The sequence below is a fragment of the Nerophis ophidion genome, linkage group LG06, assembly GCF_033978795.1.
Source record: "Nerophis ophidion isolate RoL-2023_Sa linkage group LG06, RoL_Noph_v1.0, whole genome shotgun sequence".
NCBI lineage: Eukaryota > Metazoa > Chordata > Actinopteri > Syngnathiformes > Syngnathidae > Nerophis > Nerophis ophidion.
In genome coordinates, this window is record NC_084616.1 from 37,924,141 (window position 1) to 37,948,260 (window position 24,120).

The 24,120-nt window shown below is 42.7% G+C and overlaps 1 protein-coding gene and 1 long non-coding RNA gene across 4 annotated transcripts in view; one reads left to right on the top strand and one right to left on the bottom strand.

Moving 5' to 3' along the window:
• Positions 1–24,120, top strand: part of LOC133554657 (muscarinic acetylcholine receptor M4-like) — an 83,682-nt gene that overhangs the window by 49,781 nt on the left and 9,781 nt on the right. For all 3 annotated transcript variants that reach the window (XM_061903646.1, XM_061903645.1, XM_061903647.1), the window contains exons 3-6: positions 1,064–1,209; positions 1,293–1,494; positions 6,565–6,648; positions 21,831–22,103. In XM_061903646.1, coding sequence (XP_061759630.1) covers positions 1,064–1,209; positions 1,293–1,494; positions 6,565–6,648; positions 21,831–22,103 — 705 coding nt within the window. The remainder of the gene's footprint in view (positions 1–1,063; positions 1,210–1,292; positions 1,495–6,564; positions 6,649–21,830; positions 22,104–24,120) is intronic.
• LOC133554658 (uncharacterized) overlaps positions 1–24,120 on the bottom strand; it is a 75,509-nt gene that overhangs the window by 7,516 nt on the left and 43,873 nt on the right. The gene's annotated exons all lie outside the window — the stretch shown is intronic.

Consider the following 24,120-nt stretch of genomic DNA (forward strand, 5'->3'; position numbering starts at 1 on the left):
TGAAACCTGTCCAATCACCTAACTTTAATCAATTATTCTAAACTACCCAAATCTTTCCACAGTGGTAGATGGAAATGAGGATACCCAGACCTTGCCTGTGTAAGCAGTGACATCACATGCAGAACTGAGAAATTCCCTCTCCCTATCCCCCATAAACAATACTTGCCAATTGCCATTACTGTTAGATCCGCTCCCCATGCAGTCACCGTGCCATTTTGCAGAAGGTTCAACCTACAGAAAGCCTACTGGCTTTCATTCCAACAGGACATAGAGCATTCCATAACTAACTATCACCATCTCCCAGTAACTACCCCAACTTCATAGATCTTGAGACTTGAATTGGATTTGGGAATAAAGACTATGTAAGTCATTGGCTTACTCCCACCTCAACTATACAAACCCATCCATCCATCTATTTTGTATTTCGACGGGGATGGACCTATCCCAGCAGCACTCGGGTGGAGTTTCTACCTCATCGCAGGGCCAACACTGATTGACAGATAACCATTCATACTACCATTTACACACTAGGGACATCCATCCATCCATTTTCTACCGCTTATTCCCTTTTGGGGGCGGAAGGCGGGGTACACCCTGGACAAGTCGCCACCTCATCGCAGGGCCAACACAGATAGACAGACAACATTCACACTCACATTCACACACTAGGGCCAATTTAGTGTTGCCAATCAACCTATCCCCAGGTGCATGTTTTTGGAAGTGGGAGGAAGTCGGAGTACCCGGAGGGAACCCACGCATTCACGGGGAGAACATGCAAACTCCACACAGGAAGATCCCGAGCCTGGATTTGAACCTAGGACTGCAGGAACTTCGTATTGTGAGACAGACGCACTAACCCCTCTGCCACCGTGAAGCCCCACACTAGGGACAATTGTTGCCAATTAACCTGTCCCCAGGTGCATTATTTGGAGGTGGGAAGAAGGTGGTGCCCTGAGAGAACCCAATCTCCACGCAATAGTGTACTATAATACAGTTTTGCAAAAGGTGCCACAGTTTGTTGAGTGAAAATGTCTTGTAAATGTGTCGCCTTGTTTTGTTGCAGTTCCTGTCGAACCCTGCCGTTACGTTTGGCACAGCTATAGCTGCATTCTATCTTCCAGTCATTATTATGACAGTGCTGTACATCCATATCTCCCTGGCATCCAGGAGTAGGGTTTCCAAACACAAACTGGACAAGAAGAGCTCAAAGTAAAAGTTACATCATGCTTGACTGGAAGATATATGAATATTTTTTGCGATTTATTCATCAGCCTTTTTAATCTTTCTCCTAGTACTACAAAAAAGATTAAGAGCCACATGCTGAAGCAAAACAACAATGAAACCAGTCCTCAGACCAGTCTCCACCTGGCTCCCAAGCTCAGTTTGGACTCGACAACCACTGCGGACGAGGCTATCAAGAATGGCAGGCCGAATTCATCCAAAGCAGATGGACCACAGGAGCCGGCTCAACCCAGTCCAGGACTCATAACACAGGTGCCATTATCCATGCATCTATTCATCCATCCACGTCCGGTATCGGTGTCACGGTGGCATGTGAATAATGTGTGGTACAAACCCCGGTTCCATATGAGTTTGGAAATTGTGTTAGATGTAAATATACATGGAATACAATGATTTGCAAATCCTTTTCAACCCATATTCAACTGAATGCACTACAAAGACAAGATGTTCAAACTCATAAACTATTTTTTTTTTGTAAATAATAATTAACTTAGAATTTCATGGCTGCAACACTGTCACGATCCGCTACACGGATCATTTATTGTTTTACCTTCTGATATGTTTGGATCATGTTTATTTCTGGACTCTGCCGATCCCTGTGTTTGAATACTTCCTCGTTTGTATTTGGTCACCATGTAAACCCAATTTGCTTCTCCTGCACGGGCTCCTGTCACACCTATCTGTGATTATGTTTTTTGTAATTAAGTCCATCTGCTCCCTTTGTTCGTCCTTAGTCCGTTGTTTGCTCTATGCAACAGTCACGTTTGTTTCTCTGCTTTATATATATATATATATATATATTTGTGCTAAGTTCCGTCCTAGCTTCGCGTACGCTCGGCACGTCACCTTTTGGACTTTGTCTCAGGCTAAGTTTAGCGTTAGCTTCCCGTGCGTAGGCACGCGCTCTATTTTGCCTTTTTGTCAGTATTCTTTTATCATTTGTTACATTAAACAAGTTCTTACCTGCAATCCTGCCTGTCTGGTCGTCGTGCATTCAAGGGGTGACAACTTCGCACATCAAGATGCATCCAAAACGTGACAGAACGGACCAAGCGGACCTCGCATTCAACCAGCCAGAAAAGGTATTCCTCTCCGACAAGGAGAAACAAGAGATCCTCCTGGAGCTCCGAGCGGACTCCCGTCCATGGGTGTGCGAAGACGAGACGGAGCTGTCCAAAGTGGAACTGCCTGCCAACGCTATGATGTCATGGGGGCAACTTTTCGCGAAGATAGCGGACGCAAAGGACTGCTTCCGCCCCCACTCGCAAGCCACCCTGACGTTCTCCTCAGCGCGTTGCCCGCCGTGCGGTGACGTCACACCACCTGGGAGGCGAGGACTCCAGCGGCGGCCCGGCGCCACGCATGAGCATGCGCAGGAGAGGTGCAGGACTTTTCCCCCAGCTTCGACTGCCAGGCTCTTCCCATGCGGCTTCTCCTCCCTGGAACCTGCTGGCAATTGTCCAGAAGGGCGCGTGCGACGCAGACGCACAAGGCCAGCTCCCGGGCTTCCAGGAGCCCACCCGCCCGTTGCCTCGACTGCCTCCCAACTCGCACAGATGCCCCCACCAGCTCCATCTAGCATCCATCCTTTCTTGTGAAAGACTGAGCATTTTTTGGGAAGCTGTTTTTATACCCAATCATGGCACCCACCTGCTCTCAATTAGCCTGCACACCTGTGGAATGTTCCAAATAAGTGTTTGATGAGAGTTCCTCAACTTTATCAGTATTTATTGCCGCCTTTCCTAACTTCTTTGTCACGTGTTGCTAGCATCAAATTCTAAAGTTAATGATTATTTGCAAAAAAAAAAAATGTTTATCAGTTTGAACATCAAATATGTTGTGTTTGTAGGATATTCAACTGAATATGGGTTGAAAATGATTTGCAAATCATTGTATTCTGTTTATATTTACATCCAACACAATTTATCAACTCATATGGAAACAGGGTTTGTAGATACATGATTGTTTTTTGGGAATGTACTGGGGTTTCAAACTTCATGATCAGGTAAGTTTGATTTTTCTCAAGTTTTCTCTTTGAGCGCCTGGCTGTGGATGTCTTCAGAGGAAAGTTGTTTTTATCACAACCATCATTGTACTCTGTGTCACCCAGTATGCCTTGCAACCTCAAACATGTGCCGATAGCATCACCTCCATCAATCAGTCAAGTTTTGGGGGGTTATTTCTCCTGACGCCAATGTGACAGGGGAGGAGGTCCCACTTGCTGTAGAAGAGAAGAGAAGGTAGGGTGTGAAAATGTATTTGCATTGCGTATGGTCAAAGAAGAACTTTGCCTTAACACTAAATAATTTCAAATTATGGGAACGTTTTACCAACATGATTGTGCCATGGGATCACCTGTATCCCCAATAGTAGCAAACCTTTACATGGAGAACATGGGCAAGAGAGCTTTGAGCTTTTTTAAGGGAACAGTACCAAATCATTGGTACAGATATGTGGATGACACATGGGTGAGCATTAGAAACCAAGAAGTGCAAGCCCTCACCAAGCACATTAACTCAGTGGACGAAATCATCAAGATCACATGTGAGAATGTCTAATACAGTAAGTTGCCTTTTTTGGACTGTGATGTCCACATTGGATAAAAACAGGGGCCTCCATGTTGGGGTTTACCAAAAACCCACACATACCGATCAATACCTACTTTTTGACTCACAGCCCCCACTCGAACACAAACTGGGCGTTATCAGAACAGAGCTGAAAATGTTCCTACCAGCCCACAGGCCAAAGAGAAAGAGCATTGGCATTTGAGAGAAGCCCTCAAAGCCTGTGGTTACCCCACCTAGTCGTTTGTGGAAAGTGCATCTAGTTCCAGAAATAATACAAAAACAGTGGTTGAGGAGGAAAAAGGTGACAGACGCAAAAATATTGTCATTTCATGTGTATGATGTGTAGCTGAAAAACCCAGAAAAATTTTAACAAACACAACATCCCAGTATACTTAAGAGCAGGCAACACTCTAAGACATAAACTGGTGCATCCTAAACACTGAACAACCTACACCCACAAAAACAATCTGGTGTATGCTATCCAACATAATCATGAATGCACTGATTCATATATTAAGGAAACAAAACAAAGACTTAGCAAACGCATGGCACAGCTAGGACTCAGCTTTTGACAACAAAAATATACAGATTCTGGACAGGGAGGGCGGATGGTACGAAAGAGGAGTGAGGGAAGCCATTAATGTTAAAGTTGAAAAAACATCTCTGAACAGAGGAGGTGGTCTGCGGCACCTCCTATGCCTGCTCCACGGCTACCACCTCAGCCCGCTCCACGGCGACTTCCTCTGCCTGCTCCATGGCGACCTCCTCTGCCTGCTCCATGGTGACCTCCTCTGTCTGCTCCACAGCAACCTCCTCTGCCTGCTCGGCTCCTTTGCATGTACCTCTTTGATCTCCTTCGCCTGCACCCTAGCGACCTCCTTTGCCTGCACCGCGGTGAACTCCTCAAACTGCTGTTTAAGCTCCAGAAACGTCTCCTTCAAAACCAGCTGAAGTTCCCCAGCCATATCACAGTCACCACTCTGCGACCAGACATTGTCCTTGTGTCTGATTCCACCAAACAAGCTGTGCTGGTGGAGCTGAGAGTCCTGTGGGAGGATCGCCTGGAAGAAGGCTTTGAGAGGAAGCTCTTCAAGTATGCAGGACTGGTCAGCGACTGTCAACAGGCTGGTTGGAGAGCAAGGTGTTTCCCTGTGGGGGTTGGATGCAGAGGATTTGCATCCCGTTCCTTGGTCAGAAGCCTTCAGCAGTTTGGGCATCGATTGAGAGAGAAGAAGGAGAGCCATCCGCAGTACCACCGAAGCGGCGGAAAGGGCCTCATGTAATGGTTGTGGCTCAAAAGAGGAGATCCTTGGAGTCATGGTAGCTAGCTAGCCGTCTGGACACAAGCCAGGGGATTTGATCACCCCCGCTTGGGTCGCTTGGAGGAGGGTGTATGACCAGTTGAGAGACTCGAAACGCCTGGTGAATCCAAGAGGTCACTGAGAATGTGTCCAGACTAGGCATCAGTAGATGTTTGTACACAGCAAATACCCTGAGCGACCAGTGACAGCCAGGAAAGACTGGATGACAACCATGAAGAGTGAGGTGACAACTGGAAAGTCAGTGACAGCCCGGAGAGACGGCAACTGAGGAAGAACGGGTCGGCAACCTAATTTGCATCCTCTGTGAGGAGGAACCCAACCAAGCTACGATGAACCTAAAGGAAAATTACCCCCAGGGAAGCCCAAGAGGGGGGAAGGATGAGCTCCCCAGTCGGACGGACTTAACATTAACAGACCGACGGACAAACGACTATGAGCATGCAGTGTACATGCAAGAACATCCATGGCTTAAAGATCCACCAAGCGAGGAAGAAGTGCCTGTTGGGAGCAGAAGCAACACAACGCGCAGGTGTTACACCTGGTGAGACGCAGGAGGTGCCATCCCCGGAGTCACCCCATAGTGCCCTGAACCTCCATGTGTTGCAAACTAATCCCTCGAGCGTCAAGTCTGAACAGAGGCGAATCAAGTGGCCTGCAGCTAGCATGACTTCACTCTGGAAGCAGCTTGATGACAATGTTGACCAAATTCTGGAAGCAATGGCAAAGGGACAACGATCATTGTCAGCATCGCAGCTGAACGGATCGGCGAGGAGAAGAGAAGCTCCGGAACCACCTACTCAAAGAACCACAACATTAGGCAGGAGATGAAAACGCTGAAGTTCCAGTACAAGTTGCGAAGTTGGTAGAGTGGCTGTGCCAGTAATCTGAGGGTTACTGGTTCAATCCCCATCTTCTACCATCCTAGTCACGTCTGTTGTGTCCTTGGGCAAGACACCACCCTTGCTCCTGATGGACCCTGGTGAGCGCCTTGCATTGCAGCGCCCACCGTCAGTGTGTGAATGGGTGAATATGGAAATACTGTCAAAACTCTTTGGGCTTCTTAAAAAGGGGTAGAAAAGTGCGATACAAGTAAAACCCATTTACCATTTACTTTAAAGTTTGACGGATAATTTACAGACTTTTGTTATTTTTGGGGGACTAAAAGGGATTTTTTTGTTCTGCTTGTGCTGAAGACAAGCTTGTTATGTTGTTATAAGTTTAAAGAAACAATGTTTGTGGCTGATGTAATTTAATGATTTGTTATCTATCTATCTATCTATCTATCTATCTATCTATCTATCTATCTATCTATCTATCTATCTATCTATCTATCTATCTATCTATCTATCTATCTATCTATCTATCTATCTATCTATCTATCTATCTATCTATCTATCTATCTATCTATCTATCTGTCTATCTATCTCATCTAGGAGGAAAAGGAGAGCTCCAATGATTCGTCCACCGCATTTATACACCCAACAGAACCAAAAGCCAGGAATAAAGTGATACTTGAGGTTGGTGTTTTCATTTTTTATTTTTGCCATTTGTCTACTGCTTGTTGCTTTTAATATGTTTATTTTACATGTGTTTATACTATGGTAATGATATTGTGTGTTAATATTTTGGGGATAATAATTTTGGATACGTGGCATAATTGTGCGAAGGCTATAATTGAAAATCTGAAGTGATGTGAAGAACATGCATTTTTGGGATTAGCAATAAAACAGTGCATTGTAACAAGTAATTATGCAGTGATGTAATGACTCATGTTTTGAGTTTTTGCTACTCCCAGAACTGCCTCTGCTTAAGTGAACATTTGGTACCTGCTGCATAAGGTTGATAAGGCTCAGGTATAAGGGAAACGTCAAGCTATATTTTTTCTGGAAGCAAGCATACCTTAATTTTTAAACTTAAAGGGGACCTATGATAATTCTAAACTATATTTAACAGTTTGGTATGAATCAGTGTCTCTTAACCGTCAGGCCAGGGCCCGTTGTTGGGCCGCGAGCACCCATTAGAAGGCCGCCAACAATTATCTGTTTCTCCGCTGTGGTCCGTACTACTTGTAGCAGTAATGACAATCTAAAATAAACATAATACGTTTGGAGATAGAGCGTAAGAAGTTTCTTAAGTGTAAAAATTATGACAAAAAGTGAAACTGTATTTTCATTTGCACTTACATTTTTTTGACAATTTAGTTAAGAAATATATTCATGATTAATTCAGTTTATTCATTTTAGCAACATGATTTTAACAACATTGACTCTTTTGCGGTATATTTGTTTTGTACTAATTTTTGAAATCAGCCTGATCTGAACCTCAGGTTTATGTGTTAAATAAATAATACTCTTTTTTATTGACACATGCTTTCATATCATTTGACAATTTTGTAAACTGTAAGCAAGTGTGATATAATTATTAGATATTATTAAAATCACAAGTAAAATTAGTAATTCAGTGTTGATATTCATAAAATCTTAACATTAGCTGTATGTCACGCAGACAACCCCTTTCACACAAAATAAATAGGAGGCTGATAAATTGACTTAAAGTTTTTTCTTGTGGTTCTTTAACACAATCCTGTAGTGATGTCAGAGTGGTGCCGTCTTAATCCAACTTCATACTGTGACGTCACACAATGTACAAAAAAGTATGCTATACCTCCAAATCCATGAACCTTATGATTTGTCGCTCGGCATTGTCTGACAAAAGTATCCAATTTGTTGCAACATCAGAGAGATTATGAAACACAGGATAAGATGTAGACACTCTTTGTGCAGGTACAGAGTGTCATCTTGGTGATAAATGAGGGTGGATTGGGGGTGTATTTGTGCAGTTCCGATACCAGAGTGTGAAACCTGGCCATTGGCTATGAATAGGTATGATGTTATACATCGTAACATCTCTGGCATCCACTAATTCGGTATTTGGGCTTTGGGTTATAATTTGGATGCTTTGTCAGTAGTGATCCTTTAGATCACATGGTGTTTCAGCCTTGTATCGTATACAGGTTCATCAGAACTCAGCCTAGAGTCAATCCAATTAGTCATGAGAGTTGGATTAATGAAAAGCTGACTTCTCATGGCTCATGAGCGGACCCAAAATAGGTAATAAAGGAAGAAAATAATCATAAGTCCATTTTAAGAACAAGTGCCACCAAATCAATTCCTCATTGTCCACGTTATGATACAATATTAAAATGTCCATAAACAATCAGCATATTTGTCTCATATAAAATATATATATATATATATATATATATATTGAATATGAATACTTAATATTCAATAGAGAATATGAAGTGATTTTTGGTCCAGAACATGTTTTATTCATTATTGAATAAGCTGGTTTTAAATGAATCCCAGACAGAGTGGATTATTTTGATATTTTATTCCAAAGCTTTGGGAGACCATCTAAGCACAACACATTCAATTCGCATCGCCCTAGTTGATCTGACAACATTACGGAAGCGCTGTTTTTTTCACTACCCCACTTGCCCCCCTACCCTTCCCCTCCAGAGCAAATCCACATTTCTTCTCCTTCTAAGCCTGTGACATTTGAGATAAGAAGGGTGTTATGGCTGCTAGTTACATTCCAAGCTTCACGGTCTACGCATGCAAATATGACAAGGATTTAAAAAGATATCTATCTCCGTCGATCCCCCTTCAGATCTTCTACAAAGGATCTCTAACACAATTACAAAACTTCTAAAGCACCGGCCCCACATTAAAGTTTTAGCAAGCTCACACTAAAATAAAAGCCTAGTTACATGGGAGATGGATGGAGGGAGTCCACGTCAAAGTCGTCATGGTCAGCAAGGGAAACTAGCAATTCTCGAAAGTCACCACTTTGCTTGACCCCCTTCAGAGACATAGCAAAGGTGCCTTGAAGCCAATCTTTAAAGGGGTCAGACACCGGAAACTTCAGTAAGTTCCTTAGACAGGGCTTGGAGGCCCTCTAAGGCCCTCTGGACCGAGCCATCGGGGGTGGTGTTATTAGGAATGAAGGTACAGCATTGGTCACCAAACATTGCACACACACCTTCTTCCTTGGCTAGGAAGCAGGCCTTTTCCTGTTCGGAAATGCTCTGAGTGGGCTCCAGCCTCGGAGCAGGCACTGGAGTGGGCTCCAGCCTCGCAGCAGGCGCTGGAGTGGGCTCCCGCCTCGGAGCAGGTGCTGGAGTGAGCTCCAGCCTAGGAGCAGGTGCTGTTGTGAGAACCATGTGAGGGTCAGGTGCTGGTATGAGAACCAGGCGAGGGTCAGGTGCTGGTATGAGAACCAGGTGAAAGTCAGGTTCTGGTATGAGAACCAGGTTTGAGTCAGACGCTGGCGTGAGAACAGGGCTTGAGTCAGGTGTTGGTGTGAAAACCAGGCTTGAGACGGATACTGGTGCGAGAACCAGGTTTGAGTCGGATGCTGGTGTGAAAACTAGGCTTGAGTCTGATGCTGGTGCGAGAACCAGGCTTGAGTCAGATGCTGCTGTGAAAACCAGGCTTGAGTCTGATGCTGGTGTGAAAACCAGGCTAGGACTAGGACTAGCTAGAGGTGCTAGCCGTGGTGCCGGTGGATGCAGCCTAGCAGGCCGCTGTTTGACAGCACGGAACACCGGTGGAGGACAACGCGCTGGAGGTTGTGGCTAAGCGGGTCGAAAAACCGGTGGAGGGGGTCTACGAGGAGGTTGGGGTTTAACGGGTCGAAAAACAGGTGAAGGTGGCCGTAAAACAGGTAAAGATGGCCTCATAGGAGGTTGCGGTTTGACGGGTTGGAGAACCGATAAAGGTGGCCTGCATGGAGTTTGCGGCTTGGCTGAGCGCAGCTGTGCTATCTCCATAGCACAGCTACTAGCACAAGCCCCCCCTCAAGACGCTGATTCCAGACGCGCTCCCTGTGGTGTGAGATTGTCTCTAAGGGTGGGGGGAGGGAGGTAAGGAGGTGGGCAGACTCCTCCCCTCTAGATTGTGCAAAATGTCTTTTAAAAAAAATGGAATAATCCTTTGATTTGGGCGGGGCTTGAGACCTTAGGGGCGGAGTCACAAATGTAGGAGAATGTGGTTGATCAGACCTACACTTGGCAAAAATGTCCTGATAATATTTTATTTTATCATTAACGTTAAAGTCATTACAAAGTTGCTGAGAGGGAGAGTCTTCAAAAAAAAATCATCATTGACGGTGGGCGGGATTACGTCACCAAGGGGCATCAACGAAATGACGTCATCCACGCCGGTCTCTAGCTGGGAGTTAGCCCAGTCAGTGAAACTATTAGCAAAGTGTGCTATAGGATCACCAAACAATGGTGGAGGGTGTTTGTGTGCTGCCTGTTGGTGGCTGTGTCCAGGAGGAAGAGGATGTGGAGTAAGAGCGTCACTGTTGCGAGACCAAGCCTTTCTCCGCGGCTTCCGCCTACGCTGACGAGTGCGAGCGTCTTGGGAAGGGAACTCACTGGACCAGGAGGCATCGATTGGGACCAGGTAACCATCCGGGCCCCACATCATGTCATCACCCGGTGCGCAGCAGAGAGTTTCAGCCTCCATCGCTCAAAGCACCATCCACGTGCCTTCGTCAATGACGTCCTCGTGGCTGCCTGACGCGGAAGAACCTTTCGATGCTGGGTTCCTACTGTAATGGCTGTGTGACATAGCGACGTTTGTTCTTCCAAGGATGCGTCGGCAAGAACACAGCAAAGATAAGATATAATGTATTTATTTAACTACTAAAGGGCCAAGGAACAAAACACTGGAGCTAAACAGAAAAAGCAAACACAAGACACTAGCATGGAGGCTAGGAATAATACACGGAAAAACACTAAACTTGGCACGAAGGCACACAAAAGGGAAAACAAACCATTAGCATGAGAGGTAGAATAAAACAAAGGTGTAGCGTGTCAGCTAGCTAGAAAATACATACGAAGCAGTCGTCACTTGTTGCGCGAAGCTTACATAAGGGAGGTGATTACGTGGATAGCAAGGGGCAGGTGAACTAATGACCTACCATGGTGACAGACTAAACAGGAAATAAGGACATCAAACAACAGAGTGATACCAAAAAGGAACAATAAACAAGAATATGTAAAGATCCGAACAGCAATTTAATTACTTATTTTGCATCCTCTTTTTAGGTTGTGGTTGCTTCCAGCCAACCACTAAAATTGTCAAAGCAAGTCTGCAAGTACCTTTTCCCTTGTACCCGATTGATCATATCAATGAAATCACAAACTTTACACAGATGTTACCTCACCTCCTCCATATTCCAAATTAATCTATTAAACCACTATTGATGCGCAAAATCGTTATTTTCAAATTAAATTTAGTTACAACTTTTTACCCACTGAAAAAATGTTAGAACTACTCCCCCTTATGGAAAATCCCGCCTCGCCCTGACAGCAGTCATGCCTACATCCAATCATGGCACCTTCTACATTCCTGTTGTGACAACCAAGAGAGTAACCATTGGGAAACTTAGCCACCCTGCTAACCTAAACAGTCTCATTCCTATTCTCTCCAAATCAAAGCCAACATCGAAGCCTGTCAATAACACCATCAGGATGGGTCTGTTGAATGTCGGGTCTCTGAATAACAAATCACTTTTAGTCAATGATTTCATCACCACCTCCAAACTCGACTTTATGCTTTTTTAACTGAAAAATGTTAAAAGTATGGAATGTGTCAGAGTCGGATAATTGTCGATTTTGTTTTAAGAAGTCTGAATCCACCCTCAACTCCTACCCCTTCTGTTTCTGAAAAAGGGACTGTGTTTGTAGTACTATCACTTTCAAAAACATCTAAGAAAAAGTTTAGCTGATAGTCAAGTAAATTATTCAATATGGTGAAAGCGACAAAATATGCTTATATTTATATTGACACAAAAACTAAAAAAAACACTAACCTTATGGCGGATGCTTTTGCAATAGTAATTTGACATTCTACCACACCTGGTGGCCACAATAATTCGTTAAGTCAAACTCATGTTTTAGAAAGTTGAATGATGCGGACACGTTTGTTACTGAATACTTTCCATCAAACTTCTCTCTTGGCAACTTTGTGCATGTAATAAGCAACTATAATTATTTGATATGCTTAAATGTCATGTGTAGTTTTAGTTCAGATGTTGTGATGCTGCTAGCTCCTCGTAGCCGACAGCCGCAGTGTCCAAAATGCAGCCCACAGCTTTGTGTTTAACAGACAACAGAAACAATTGAAAATGTGGTATTTGTGTGTCGGTTCAATCATCGGCAGCTACGCCCTGTTTCATCATTGGACCTAAGTCTTTGGTTTCGTAGGCGGGACAGAGAGCAAGGGAACAATGTGGGACAGCATTTGTGTCCATCTTATACCATGCTAGTTGTTGCAAAGATATGTCAACATGAGCAGCCCCACCTTGAGTTCCTATATATATATACATATATATATATATATATATATGTACATATATATATATATATATATATATATATATATATATATATATATATATATATATATATATATATATATATATAAAAGGAGTCAAAGGCCTCCTGGTATGAGTCGTCTAACTGGTTATCATAACATATGGCGGGCCGGGTGGTGGTACACACGGAAACAGCTGAGTCAGCCAGGGTTTTCATTGATAGAACAGTTGCAGCAGGATTTGGGGTACTCAGCCATTTTTGGTGCTCCAAGCTGTGGTATGAGCTCATGCTCATGGAGGAGCCTTGATAGTGGTGTCGCAGCTTGGTGGTTGTATCGTCAGGTAACACCAGGAAGGTCCCTTTTGTGCAATATTGAATGTCAGGGTACAGTTTGTACAGCAGGTCATTACCAAGCATGCACGGTGTGTGCAGGTCAACCACGAAGGGGGTGCGTCAGTGTGAGTCCAGCAATTTGAACCGGAAGTGGTTTGGTGACAGGTAACATTCTTGTGACCTCAGCGAAGCCTTCGACCTTCAAAAGGGAAGCACACAGTTTCTTTGGTACCTCTGCATTTAGAGATGAGTGGGTGGCACCAGTGTCTACTAAGACAACTCTTATCTCAAATGTCTCACCCAGAAGCACAGCTGTATCATATCAAACCTTAATAATAACAAACAACATTTATGACTCTGACCTACACAAAATGGCCCGGGAGAGTAAAGTCACTGGGCTTCCCTGCTTAGGTCCCCGCGATAAGCGGAAGAAGATAAATAAATGGATGGATAATTTTCCCGTATGATTTCTGAAGTAGGTATTATAAGAACAACTATAAAATACATATGTATCTCAGCTTTAAGAGTTAACAACCAACCAACCAAACAAACAAACAAACTTGCAGCGAACCATCCCCAACAGCATACGCTGACACACGAATACCATTTACGGATACCTTCATTTGTCACTTTCTCATCCTTTCTTCAACTTGCTTTTTCATTTACAAACCACATCCTGTATCCATCTCTTCCCTATACTTCACACACACACACACACACACACACACACACACACACACACACACACACACACACACACACACACACACACACACACACACGCACACACACACACGCACACACACACACACACACACACACACACACACACGCACACATACACGCGCGCATAAGCAATCACACACAAAAGAAAGAAACTGCACGAAGGCTCTTTCTCTACGTTTAACTTTACCATAAAGCTTCGAGTTACTTTTCTTAATTTACCAAATGTTTGAGTTCACTACTTTACGAGTGTTGTAAACTCCCTCTTACCCTTTTAAGAAACATTATTTTTTTTTTTTTCCTTTTTAAACTCTACTTGTTAATTTCATTGTCGACAACAGTACATAGGACGGCGTGGCGCAGTGGGAGAGTGGCCGTGCGCAACCCGAGGGTCCCTGGTTCAAATCCCACCTAGTACCAACCTCGTCACGTCCGTTGTGTCCTGAGCAAGACACTTCACCCTTGCTCCTGATGGGTGCTGGTTGGCGCCTTGCATGGCAGCTCCCTCCATCAGTGTGTGAATGTGTGTGTGAATGGGTAAATGTGGAAGTAGTGTCAAAGCGCTTTGAGTACCTTGAAGGTAGAAAAGCGCTATACAAGTACAACCCATTTACATTCAATTGATCATTAAACAGTACGATTTATTACATTTTCTCAGCCGCCAACACGTTCCTGTCTGTCACACTCCTTGGCCATTGTGTCTATTTTCCTTAATTTTAGCGCAAACCTGAGTGCCCCTTGGATCTCGCAACTGGGGAACTTTATTGTACTTTTACAAATGGCCTCCAGTCGCGGAATTTGTCATATGGTATAGAAGGGCCGCCACCCTTACGGTCCTTAATTTTGGTGCACACGTTAATGTCACATGGACCTCAAAACCGAGGAATATTTTTTTGTACTTTTACAAATGGCTTCCAACTCATCCTTAATTTTAGTGCACACGTATTGTCACATGGAACTTACAAACAGGGAGTACTTACTATCCGTACAACGGTCATCCGACCCGTTACTCTTTTAGGGGAGACCAAATCCCCAGGGCGAGCCGCACCGGACTATTTGCTTACTTGTCAGTGAAGCAGCCCGTCACGGTAATCTTGACAAAATGCCATGAGTTAACCGCTTATTTACAACTTTTTCGTAGTGGCGGACAAGGCAAAAATGCAACCAATCCATCAAAATCACCACTCTGTCTCTGGGGTACAAAACAGTGTTTGACTTACAGACTTCAGAACAGACTCCTAATGCAGATTTTAGAAAAAGGCTATGCTTACCTTGATTTATATGTTGGCCAAGTGAGTCTGTCCGAAAGATTGTAAGAGATGTCCAATCCTCAGCGTGTCATCCCGGACGAGCCCCCAAATTGTTGCGTTTGGACCAGGTTCGTTTGATGACACATAAGCTGGTTTCAAATAAATCCTAGACAGAGTATCTTATTTTGATATTTTCTTCCAAATCTGTGGGAGACTATCTATGCACAAGATTAAATTCGCATCGCCCTAGTTGATCTGACAACATTACGGAAGCGCTGTCTTTTTCACTACCCCACTCGCCCCCCTACCCGTCCCCTCCAGAGCGAATCCACATCTCTTCTCCTTCTAAGCCTGGGACATTTGAGATAAGAAGGGTGTTATGGCTGCTAATTACTTTCCTAGCTTCAAGGTCTACGCATGCCCAACACTTAGCTGTTTTCAAATATGACTATGATTTAAAAATATATCTATCTCCGTCAATATATATATATATATATATATATATATATATATATATATATATATATATATATATATATATACATATATATATATATATATATATATATACATATATATATATATATATATATATATATATATACATATATATATATACATATACATATATATATATATATATATATACATATATATATATATATATATATATATATATATATATATATATGTATATATATATATATATATTTCTATATGAGTTGGGAAATTGTGTTAGATGTAAATATAAACGGAACACAAGGATTTGCAAATCCTTTTCAACCCATGTTAAATTACAAAGACAAAATATTTGATGTTCAAACTTATGAACTTTATCTTTAATTTTTTGCAAATAATAATTAACTTAGAACTTCATGGCTTCAACACGTGCCAAAATAGTTGGGAAAGGGCATGTTCACCACTGTGTTTCATCACCTTTTCTTTTAACAACACCCAATAAATCTTTGGGAACTGAGGAGAGACATTTTTGAAGCTTTTCAGGTGGAATTCTTTCCCATTCTTGTTTTATGTAGAGCTTTAAGTTGTTCAACAGTCTTCGTTGTGTTATTTTAGGCTTCATAATGCACCACAAAGGGAGACAGGTCTGGACTACAGGCAAGGCAATCTAGTACCTGCACTCTTTTACTATGAAGCCACGCTGTTGAAACAAGTGACTTGGCATTGTCTTGCTGAAATAAGCAAGGACGTCCATGATAACGTTGCTTGGATGGCAGCACATGTTGCTCCAAAAGCTGTATGTACTTTTCAGCATTAATGGTGCTTTTGCATATGTGTAAGTTGCCCATGCCTTGGCCACTGGTACACCCCATACCTTCTAGAGTTGCGTGGTTTGCGGTCTCATCCGCGGAGTCCGCGGAGTCCGCGGATAAACCGCGGGTCGGGCGGTTGACATGACGAAAAAATAGATATTAATTAGATTTGGGCGGGTGGCGGTTGAACCATCTGGAAATATTTGATATACATGGTTCTGGGATTCGGTATCTTTTGCCATTCAAAGAGCCATTTAAGACTTGTGTCATAGAGCGAAGAAGACAATAGGAGTCGCTATTATTCTCTTGAATGACTGCCGGCAGTCACCCAGATAATAAGTATTGGGGCGTTCAATGTAGCCGTCGGCTTTGTCGCCCTCTACAGCATGTACGATCTACTTGTCAGTCCAGCAACATGTTGTGTGTGGCTTCCGCGGAAACACGCACACGACTGGAAGGCATACTGGGTGACACAGAGTACACTAATGGTTGTGATATAAACTATTTTAACACTCTTAGTAATATGCGCCACGCTGTGAAGCCACATCAATTAAGAACGATAAACACATTTCGGGAGAACATCCTCACAGTAACACAACATAAACGCAACACAACAAATATCCAGAATCCTTTGTATTCATGACATTCCTGACTATTTTATACACCCCACTAGCAGCAAACCCCGCCACTCCCCCCCCCACCCGTGTGTCGGTAAGGTGGGCGGGGTTGGGGGCGCGGGGGTGTAAAATATATTCAGGAAAGTATCACGATTACAAAGGATTCTGGGTATTTGTTGTGTTGCGTTTATGTTGTGTTACTGTGAGGATGTTCTCCCGAAATGTGTTTGTCAATCTTGTATTGTGTGGCTTCACAGCGTGGCGCATATTAGCAAGTGTTAAAGTTGTTTATATCACAACCATCAGTGTACTCTGTATCACCCAGTATGCCTTTCAATCTTGTACGTGTAATTGCGGAAGCTGCACACAACATGTTACCGGAGAAACAATCGGTTCGTACATGTTGTTGAAGGTGTCTAAGGAAATAGTTTCACAGTACGCTCATATTCTTGACATCAGGATGGACATTATTGGATAGTCGAGAGAATGTTAGCGGCTGTCATAGTTAACCTAATTTAACAACATTTGCTTGTTTCAATTAAAATTAAGCAGGTGAGGGATTTTAACGGCTGTTTTCCCCTTTTGATGTTTATTTCATTTTTCAACTTTTCTTCAAGGAAATAATAACGTTAAGACTAATATTTTTGGAGTCCGGGTAACACTTACATTATTGTGCAGTCATTAAGGAACACATCTGAAATCTAATTTGTTATGATTGGCATGGAATCACATAGACGCTGGAATATGATTGGACAAAAAACAACAACAACATACTGTACATGTAGCCTACTGGAAGTAGTGTAGCCAAGAGACATGCTACAAAATGAAAACAATTGACTGTTAGGAATACATTAATACAATGAACAAATATTACAATTTAAACTGTAAAAGTAGTTCTTAAGCTGGTTCACTGGATCATGCAAATGCAACAATTTTAGATAAACGACAACAGCAGAACTCCTCGTGTTATGTAACTTTTTTAATTTAGAAAAAAAAAAAAATCATGAGCAACCATGAAAATTATTATTTCCAAGACAACCCAGGCAGAAACATCATCTCCTGTTACAGTATATATATATATCCATCCATCCATCATCTTCCGCTTATCCGAGGTCGGGTCGCGGGGGCAGCAGCCTAAGCAGGGAAGCCCAGACTTCCCTATCTCCAGCCACTTCGTCTAGCTCTTCCCGGGGGATCCCGAGGCGTTCCCAGGCCAGCCGGGAGACATAGTCTTTCCAACGTGTCCTGGGTCTTCCCCGTGGCCTCCTACCAGCTGGACGTGCCCTAAACACATCCCTAGGGAGGCGTTCGGGTGGCATCCTGACCAGATGCCCGAACCACCTCATCTGGCTCCTCTCGATGTGGAGGAGCAGCGGCTTTACGTTGAGCTCCTCCCGGATGGCAGAGCTTCTCACCCTATCTCTAAGGGAGAGCCCCGCCACCCGGCGGAGGAAACTCATTTCGGCCGCTTGTACCCGTGATCTTATCCTTTCGGTCATGACCCAAAGCTCATGACCATAGGTGAGGATGGGAACGTAGATCGACCGGTAAATTGAGAGCTTTGCCTTCCGGCTCAGCTCCTTCTTCACCACAACGGATCGATACAACGTCCGCATTACTGAAGACGCCGCACCGATCCGCCTGTCGATCTCACAATCCCCTCCTCCCCCACTCGTGAACAAGACTCCTAGGTACTTGAACTCCTCCACTTGGGGCAGGGTCTCCTCCCCAACCCGGAGATGGCACTCCACCCTTTTCCGGGCGAGAACCATGGACTCGGACTTGGAGGTGCTGATTCTCATTCCGGTCGCTTCACACTCGGCTGCGAACCGATCCAGTGAGAGCTGAAGATCCCGGCCAGATGAAGCCATCAGGACTACATCATCTGCAAAAAGCAGAGACCTAATCCCGTGGCCACCAAACCGGAACCCCTCAACGCCTTGACTGCGCCTAGAAATTCTGTCCATAAAAGTTATGAACAGAATCGGTGACAAAGGACAGCCTTGGCGGAGTCCAACCTTCACTGGAAACGTGTCCGACTTACTGCCAGCAATGCGGACCAAGCTCTGACACTGATCATACAGGGAGCGGACTGCCACAATAAGACATTCCGATACCCCATACTCTCTGAGCACTCCCCACAGGACTTCCCGAGGGACACGGTCGAATGCCTTCTCCAAGTCCACAAAGCACATGTAGACTGGTTGGGCAAACTCCCATGCACCCTCAAGAACCCTGCCGAGAGTATAGAGCTGGTCCATATATATATATATATATATATATATATATATATATATATATATATATATATATTTTTTTTTTTTTTTAATAGTTTTCTAAACACATTCATCATCCCCATCCTTCCGACATTTCTTCTACTCACTGATGCTGTTGATGACGACAATTTATAACACCTACTCCTGGCAGGTGTTGTCCCATTTATTCCAGCGTTTTGCCTCCTTAAGTATCTGAGCTCTGTAATCACCATAAATCAGGGTTTCTCAAACTCAGAGTTTTAAGACCCAAAATGGGTCAAAATTTCGTTTTTATTGGCCCACATAAAATGTGTTCATATATTGTAGGCACACACTTCCTGACTATTTTATACACCCCGCGAGCAGCAAACCCCCCTCCCCCACCGTGCGTTGGTAAGGTGGGCGGGGCTGGGGGCGCGGGGGTGTAAAATATATTCAGGATGTGTCACTAATACAAAGGATTCTGGGTATTTGTTGTGTTGCGTTTATGTTGTGTTACTGTGAGGATGTTCTCCCGAAATGTGTTTGTCAATCTTGTATTGTGTGGCTTCACAGCGTGGCGCATATTAGTAAGTGCCATGTTGTTTATATCACAACCATCAGTGTACTCTGTATCACCCAGTATGCCTTTCAATCTTGTACGTGTAATTGCGGAAGCTGCACACAACAATCGGTTCGTACATGTTGTTGAAGGTCTCTAAGGCAATAGCTTCACAGCACGCCCATATTCTTGTCATTAGGATGAATGCTATTGGATAATCGCGAGAACGTTGGCGGCTCCAAATGTTTCGATACTCTGTGAAACAGGTTTAAAGACCTCTGTGAGTGGTAAAGGCGGCCGACCTCTGATGTATTTCAGCGGGTGGTTGGCAGGCGGGTACGGTCCTGATAAAATGTTAGTTCAGGTGGACGGCGGGTGGATGACTACTTTGGTGATGCGGTTGCGGATGTTATAATTGCCTATCCGCGCATCTCTAATACCTTCACAGATGCTGGCTTTTCAACTTTGCACCTAGAACAGTCCTGATGGTTCTTTTCCTCTTTGGTCCGGAGGACACGACCTTCACCATTTCCAAAAAACATTTTGAAATATGGACTCGTCAGACCACAGAACACTTTTCCACTTTGCATCAGTCCATCTTAGATGAGCTCAGGCCCAGCGAGGCCGGCGGCGTTTCTGGGTATCGTTGATAAATGGCTTTGGCTTTGAATAGTAGAGTTTTAACTTGCACTTACAGATGTCGCAACAAACTGTAGTTACTGACAGTGGTTTTCTGAAGTGTTGCTGAGCCCATGTGGTGATATCTTTTGGAGATTGATGTTGCTTTTTGATGCAGTACCGCCTGAGGGAACGAAGGTCCATTATATCAACGCTTACGTGCAGTGATTTCTCCAGATTCTCTGAACCTTTTGATGGTATTACGGACCATAGATGGTGAAATTACTAAATTCCTTGCAATAGCCCGTTGAGAAATGTTGTTTTTAATCTGTTTGACGATTTGCTCACGCATTTGTTAACAAAATGGGTGACTGTTTCCCAATCCTTGTTTGTAAATGACTGAGCATTTCACGGAAGCTGATTTTATACCCAATCATGGCACCCACCTCTTCCCAATTAGCCTGCACACCTGTGGGATGTTTCAAATAAGTGTTTGATGAGAATTCCTCAACTTTACCAGTATTTATTGCCACCTTTCCCAACTTCTTTTTCACGTCTTGCTAGCATCAAATTCTAAAGTTAATGATTATTTGCAAAAAAAAAGTGTTCATCAGTTTGAACATCAAATATGTTGTCTTTGAAGCATTTTCAACTGATTATGGGTTGAAAATGATTTGCAAATCATTGTGTTCCGTTTATATTTACATCTAACACAATTCCCCAACTCATATGGAAACAGGGTTTGTATATATATACTGTATATGGTCCAGAACATGTTTTGCTTTATTCATTATATATGTTATTGAAATATCTATGTATATGTATATATATATATATATATATATATATATATATATATATATATATATATATATATATATATATACATTCAATTGATCATTAAACAGTACGATACCAAAAATCACTTCATATTCTCTATTGCTCGCTCGTGTTACCATATCTGAGTTAATGTGCAGAAATATGGGGAAATAATTAAAAAAGTACACTTCATTCACTAACTATGTTACAAAGAAGGTCAGTTAGAATAATACATAATGCTGGCTTTATAATGTTGGTGCATTTGCAAACAGCTAAAATTGTGTACAAAGTGAACTTGCTACCCAAGAATGTACAACAATTCTTCTCAACAAAAGAGGAGGAATAAATTCTTAGAGAAATATCTAACTCAAAACATGTGTATGAACATAGAACTCTTAAAACCTTTAGTACATTAGTATGTTGAATTAAATTATGGATTGGTTTAAGCAAAGAAACCAAAAAAGCACTAATTTGGTTCACATTAAAAACTGTTCAAATTACAATTGTTTACAAAATACAAGGAAGAATTTTTACAAATGCACTGAACATTATTAGAAATAACATATTATACATCTCATTATGTGAATCATAACCTACTTAACTTTTTAAGTTAATAACTCTTGTATTCACAATGAATTTATGTAAATTATATAAAAATGAAGAATGAACAGGAAGTGAATATTTGTTAGTACCAGAATTGCTATGAAGTAGTAAAGGGGTATGATTAAATAAGTTCTGCTTCTTCCTACTCCTTTTCAGATATGTTGTGAAGAAAAAAATAACATATGTGATGTATCATACTGAAATTGTATACATGTTCGAAATAATCTTCAACCAACCAACCATTGGCAGTAATACAAACCGTTTACAATTTTGTTACAGGATCCAAACAAATCTAAAGCGCAAGGAAGCACAACTGTCTCAAATCCTTCTATGTCCAAGATGAACCCAACCTCAAGGTGGTCCAAGATAAAGATTGTTACCAAGCATGCTGGAGATGAATGTATCACAGCTATTGAGATTGTCCCGCCAGTGGAGGGCGCAGAGAGCCATTCCATACCAATCAGCCGTCCCAGAACAGTTGCAAGAAAATTTGCAAGCATTGCTCGGAGCCAAATGAAGCGGAAAAGACAGATGGCCGCCCGTGAAAAGAAAGTATGTTTTTTTTTCTCTTTAAGTTTAAAATAACATATTTTTAGAAAGTTTTGAGTTATGTGGGAGCTAATTGGAAATGGGAAATATGAAATATAAAACAGGGGTGTCCAAACGTTTTTGACTTGGGGATCACATTGGTCTAAATAAATGTGCTTGAGGGCCGAAAGTCGACTCCATGTAATTGGTCTGCTGTATTCGCTTCAATTCACAATTCATGGTCGTTGACCTGAATTACTCACGTTTTCCACAGAATGGCGGCAAAGTTGTAGCAATAAGATTGTCAAATAATTACAATTATTTGGGAAAGACCCAATCGACCAGATTCCTTATTCAACTCATCGTCTTGCAGACCAAATTGAAGATGCTGGCAGGCCACACTTGGCCCACAGGTCGTTGTTTGGACGCCCCTGATCTAGGAGGTCTTTCAAACATACATGGTCAATATTTATATTAAGGGCGGCATGGCGTAGTGGGTAGAGCGACCGTGCCAGAAACCTGAGGGGTTGCAGGTTCGCTTCCCACCTATTGACATCCAAATCGCTGCCATTGTGTCCTTGGGCAGGACACGTCACCCTTGCCCCCAGTGCCGCTCACACTGGTGAATAAATGATGAATGAATGATTGGAGGTGCTCGGAGGGGCCGTAGGCGCAAACGTGCAGCCACGCTTCCGTCAGTCTACCCCGGTTCAGCTGTGGCTACAGGTGTAGCTTACCACCACCAGGTGTGAATGAATGATGGGTTCCCACTTCTCTGTGAGCGCTTTGAAAAGCGCGATATAAATCTAATCCATTATTATTATTATTATTATATTTCTATGTAAAAGTACTAATCATGTGGAAAAGACGAATAAGAAACGCACAATTTTCACTAATGTGTGACAACTCCAAGCCACCAATACGGCCATTACTGATATATTTCAAGCTAACCTTGAAGCAAGTGTTTAAAATATAAAACAAAACAAAAAAATCACACAAAATAAGGGCCTCATCTATTAAGATGCATGTATTACTAGTATTCGTAACAATGGCATTATATAATAACTCCGTTAGTAACGCCGTTACTTTCACTAGTAATGAGTAATTTATTTATTACTTTTTGGTACGTTACAATGGCGTTAGCGATAGCCTGATGTAACGTGGCACGCTACCTTTGATGTGGTTTTATGTCGAAAACAAGACAATGTCACAAGAGCAGTAAGATAAATCCGGGAAATATATTTTTACTAGTGAAAGCAACACTAAAATAACTTTATATCAAATAGGATGAGGCATCATCACACTGTGACAAAGCAGACAACAACCTACTCACACATACACAAATTGAATATTTAGCAACAAATCAATGATTAAATTGACATACTTGCCATCCAAAATATACCCAGGTTGTTAACAAGAAGATATGTCAGCACATTCAATCTCTTTATTAAGCAGAGGTAACACAAACCGGTGAAAAGATTCAAAAGAGCTGGTGTTAAAGCAGACACAGTGTGCTGCTAACTGCTAAGGCTAAAAAACACAGCTCTGTTGAAACCCTCGATGACGTCCTTTATTGCCATTTGGAAGGCAATAAAGGGGGAAAGATATTAAAATGTGATCAGCTGTTTGTTCTTCATCACCACACTCACAGACTGCTTTAGGACGCCCCGTTTCTGCAGTCCAACACCAGTTCAACAATGGTTAAGCAGGTCTATTCAGCACAATGCACAAAGATAAACAATCTGATTTACGGACTATAAATGAGCCAGATTATAGCATAGTTTGTATCTGTAGTCACAAGTCATAAAAACACAAACACAGAAAGACAATATAGAAATATAATTTTGAAAAACACAGACATCAATTTACTACCGCTCGTCCCGTTCAAGGTTGCGGGGGGCGCTGGAGCCTATCACAGCTGCATAGGGGCGGAAGGCGGGATACACTCTGAGCAAGTCGCCACCTCAACGCAGGGCCAACACAGATAGACAGACAACACTCACACTCACATCCACACACTAAGGTCAATTCAGTGTTGCCA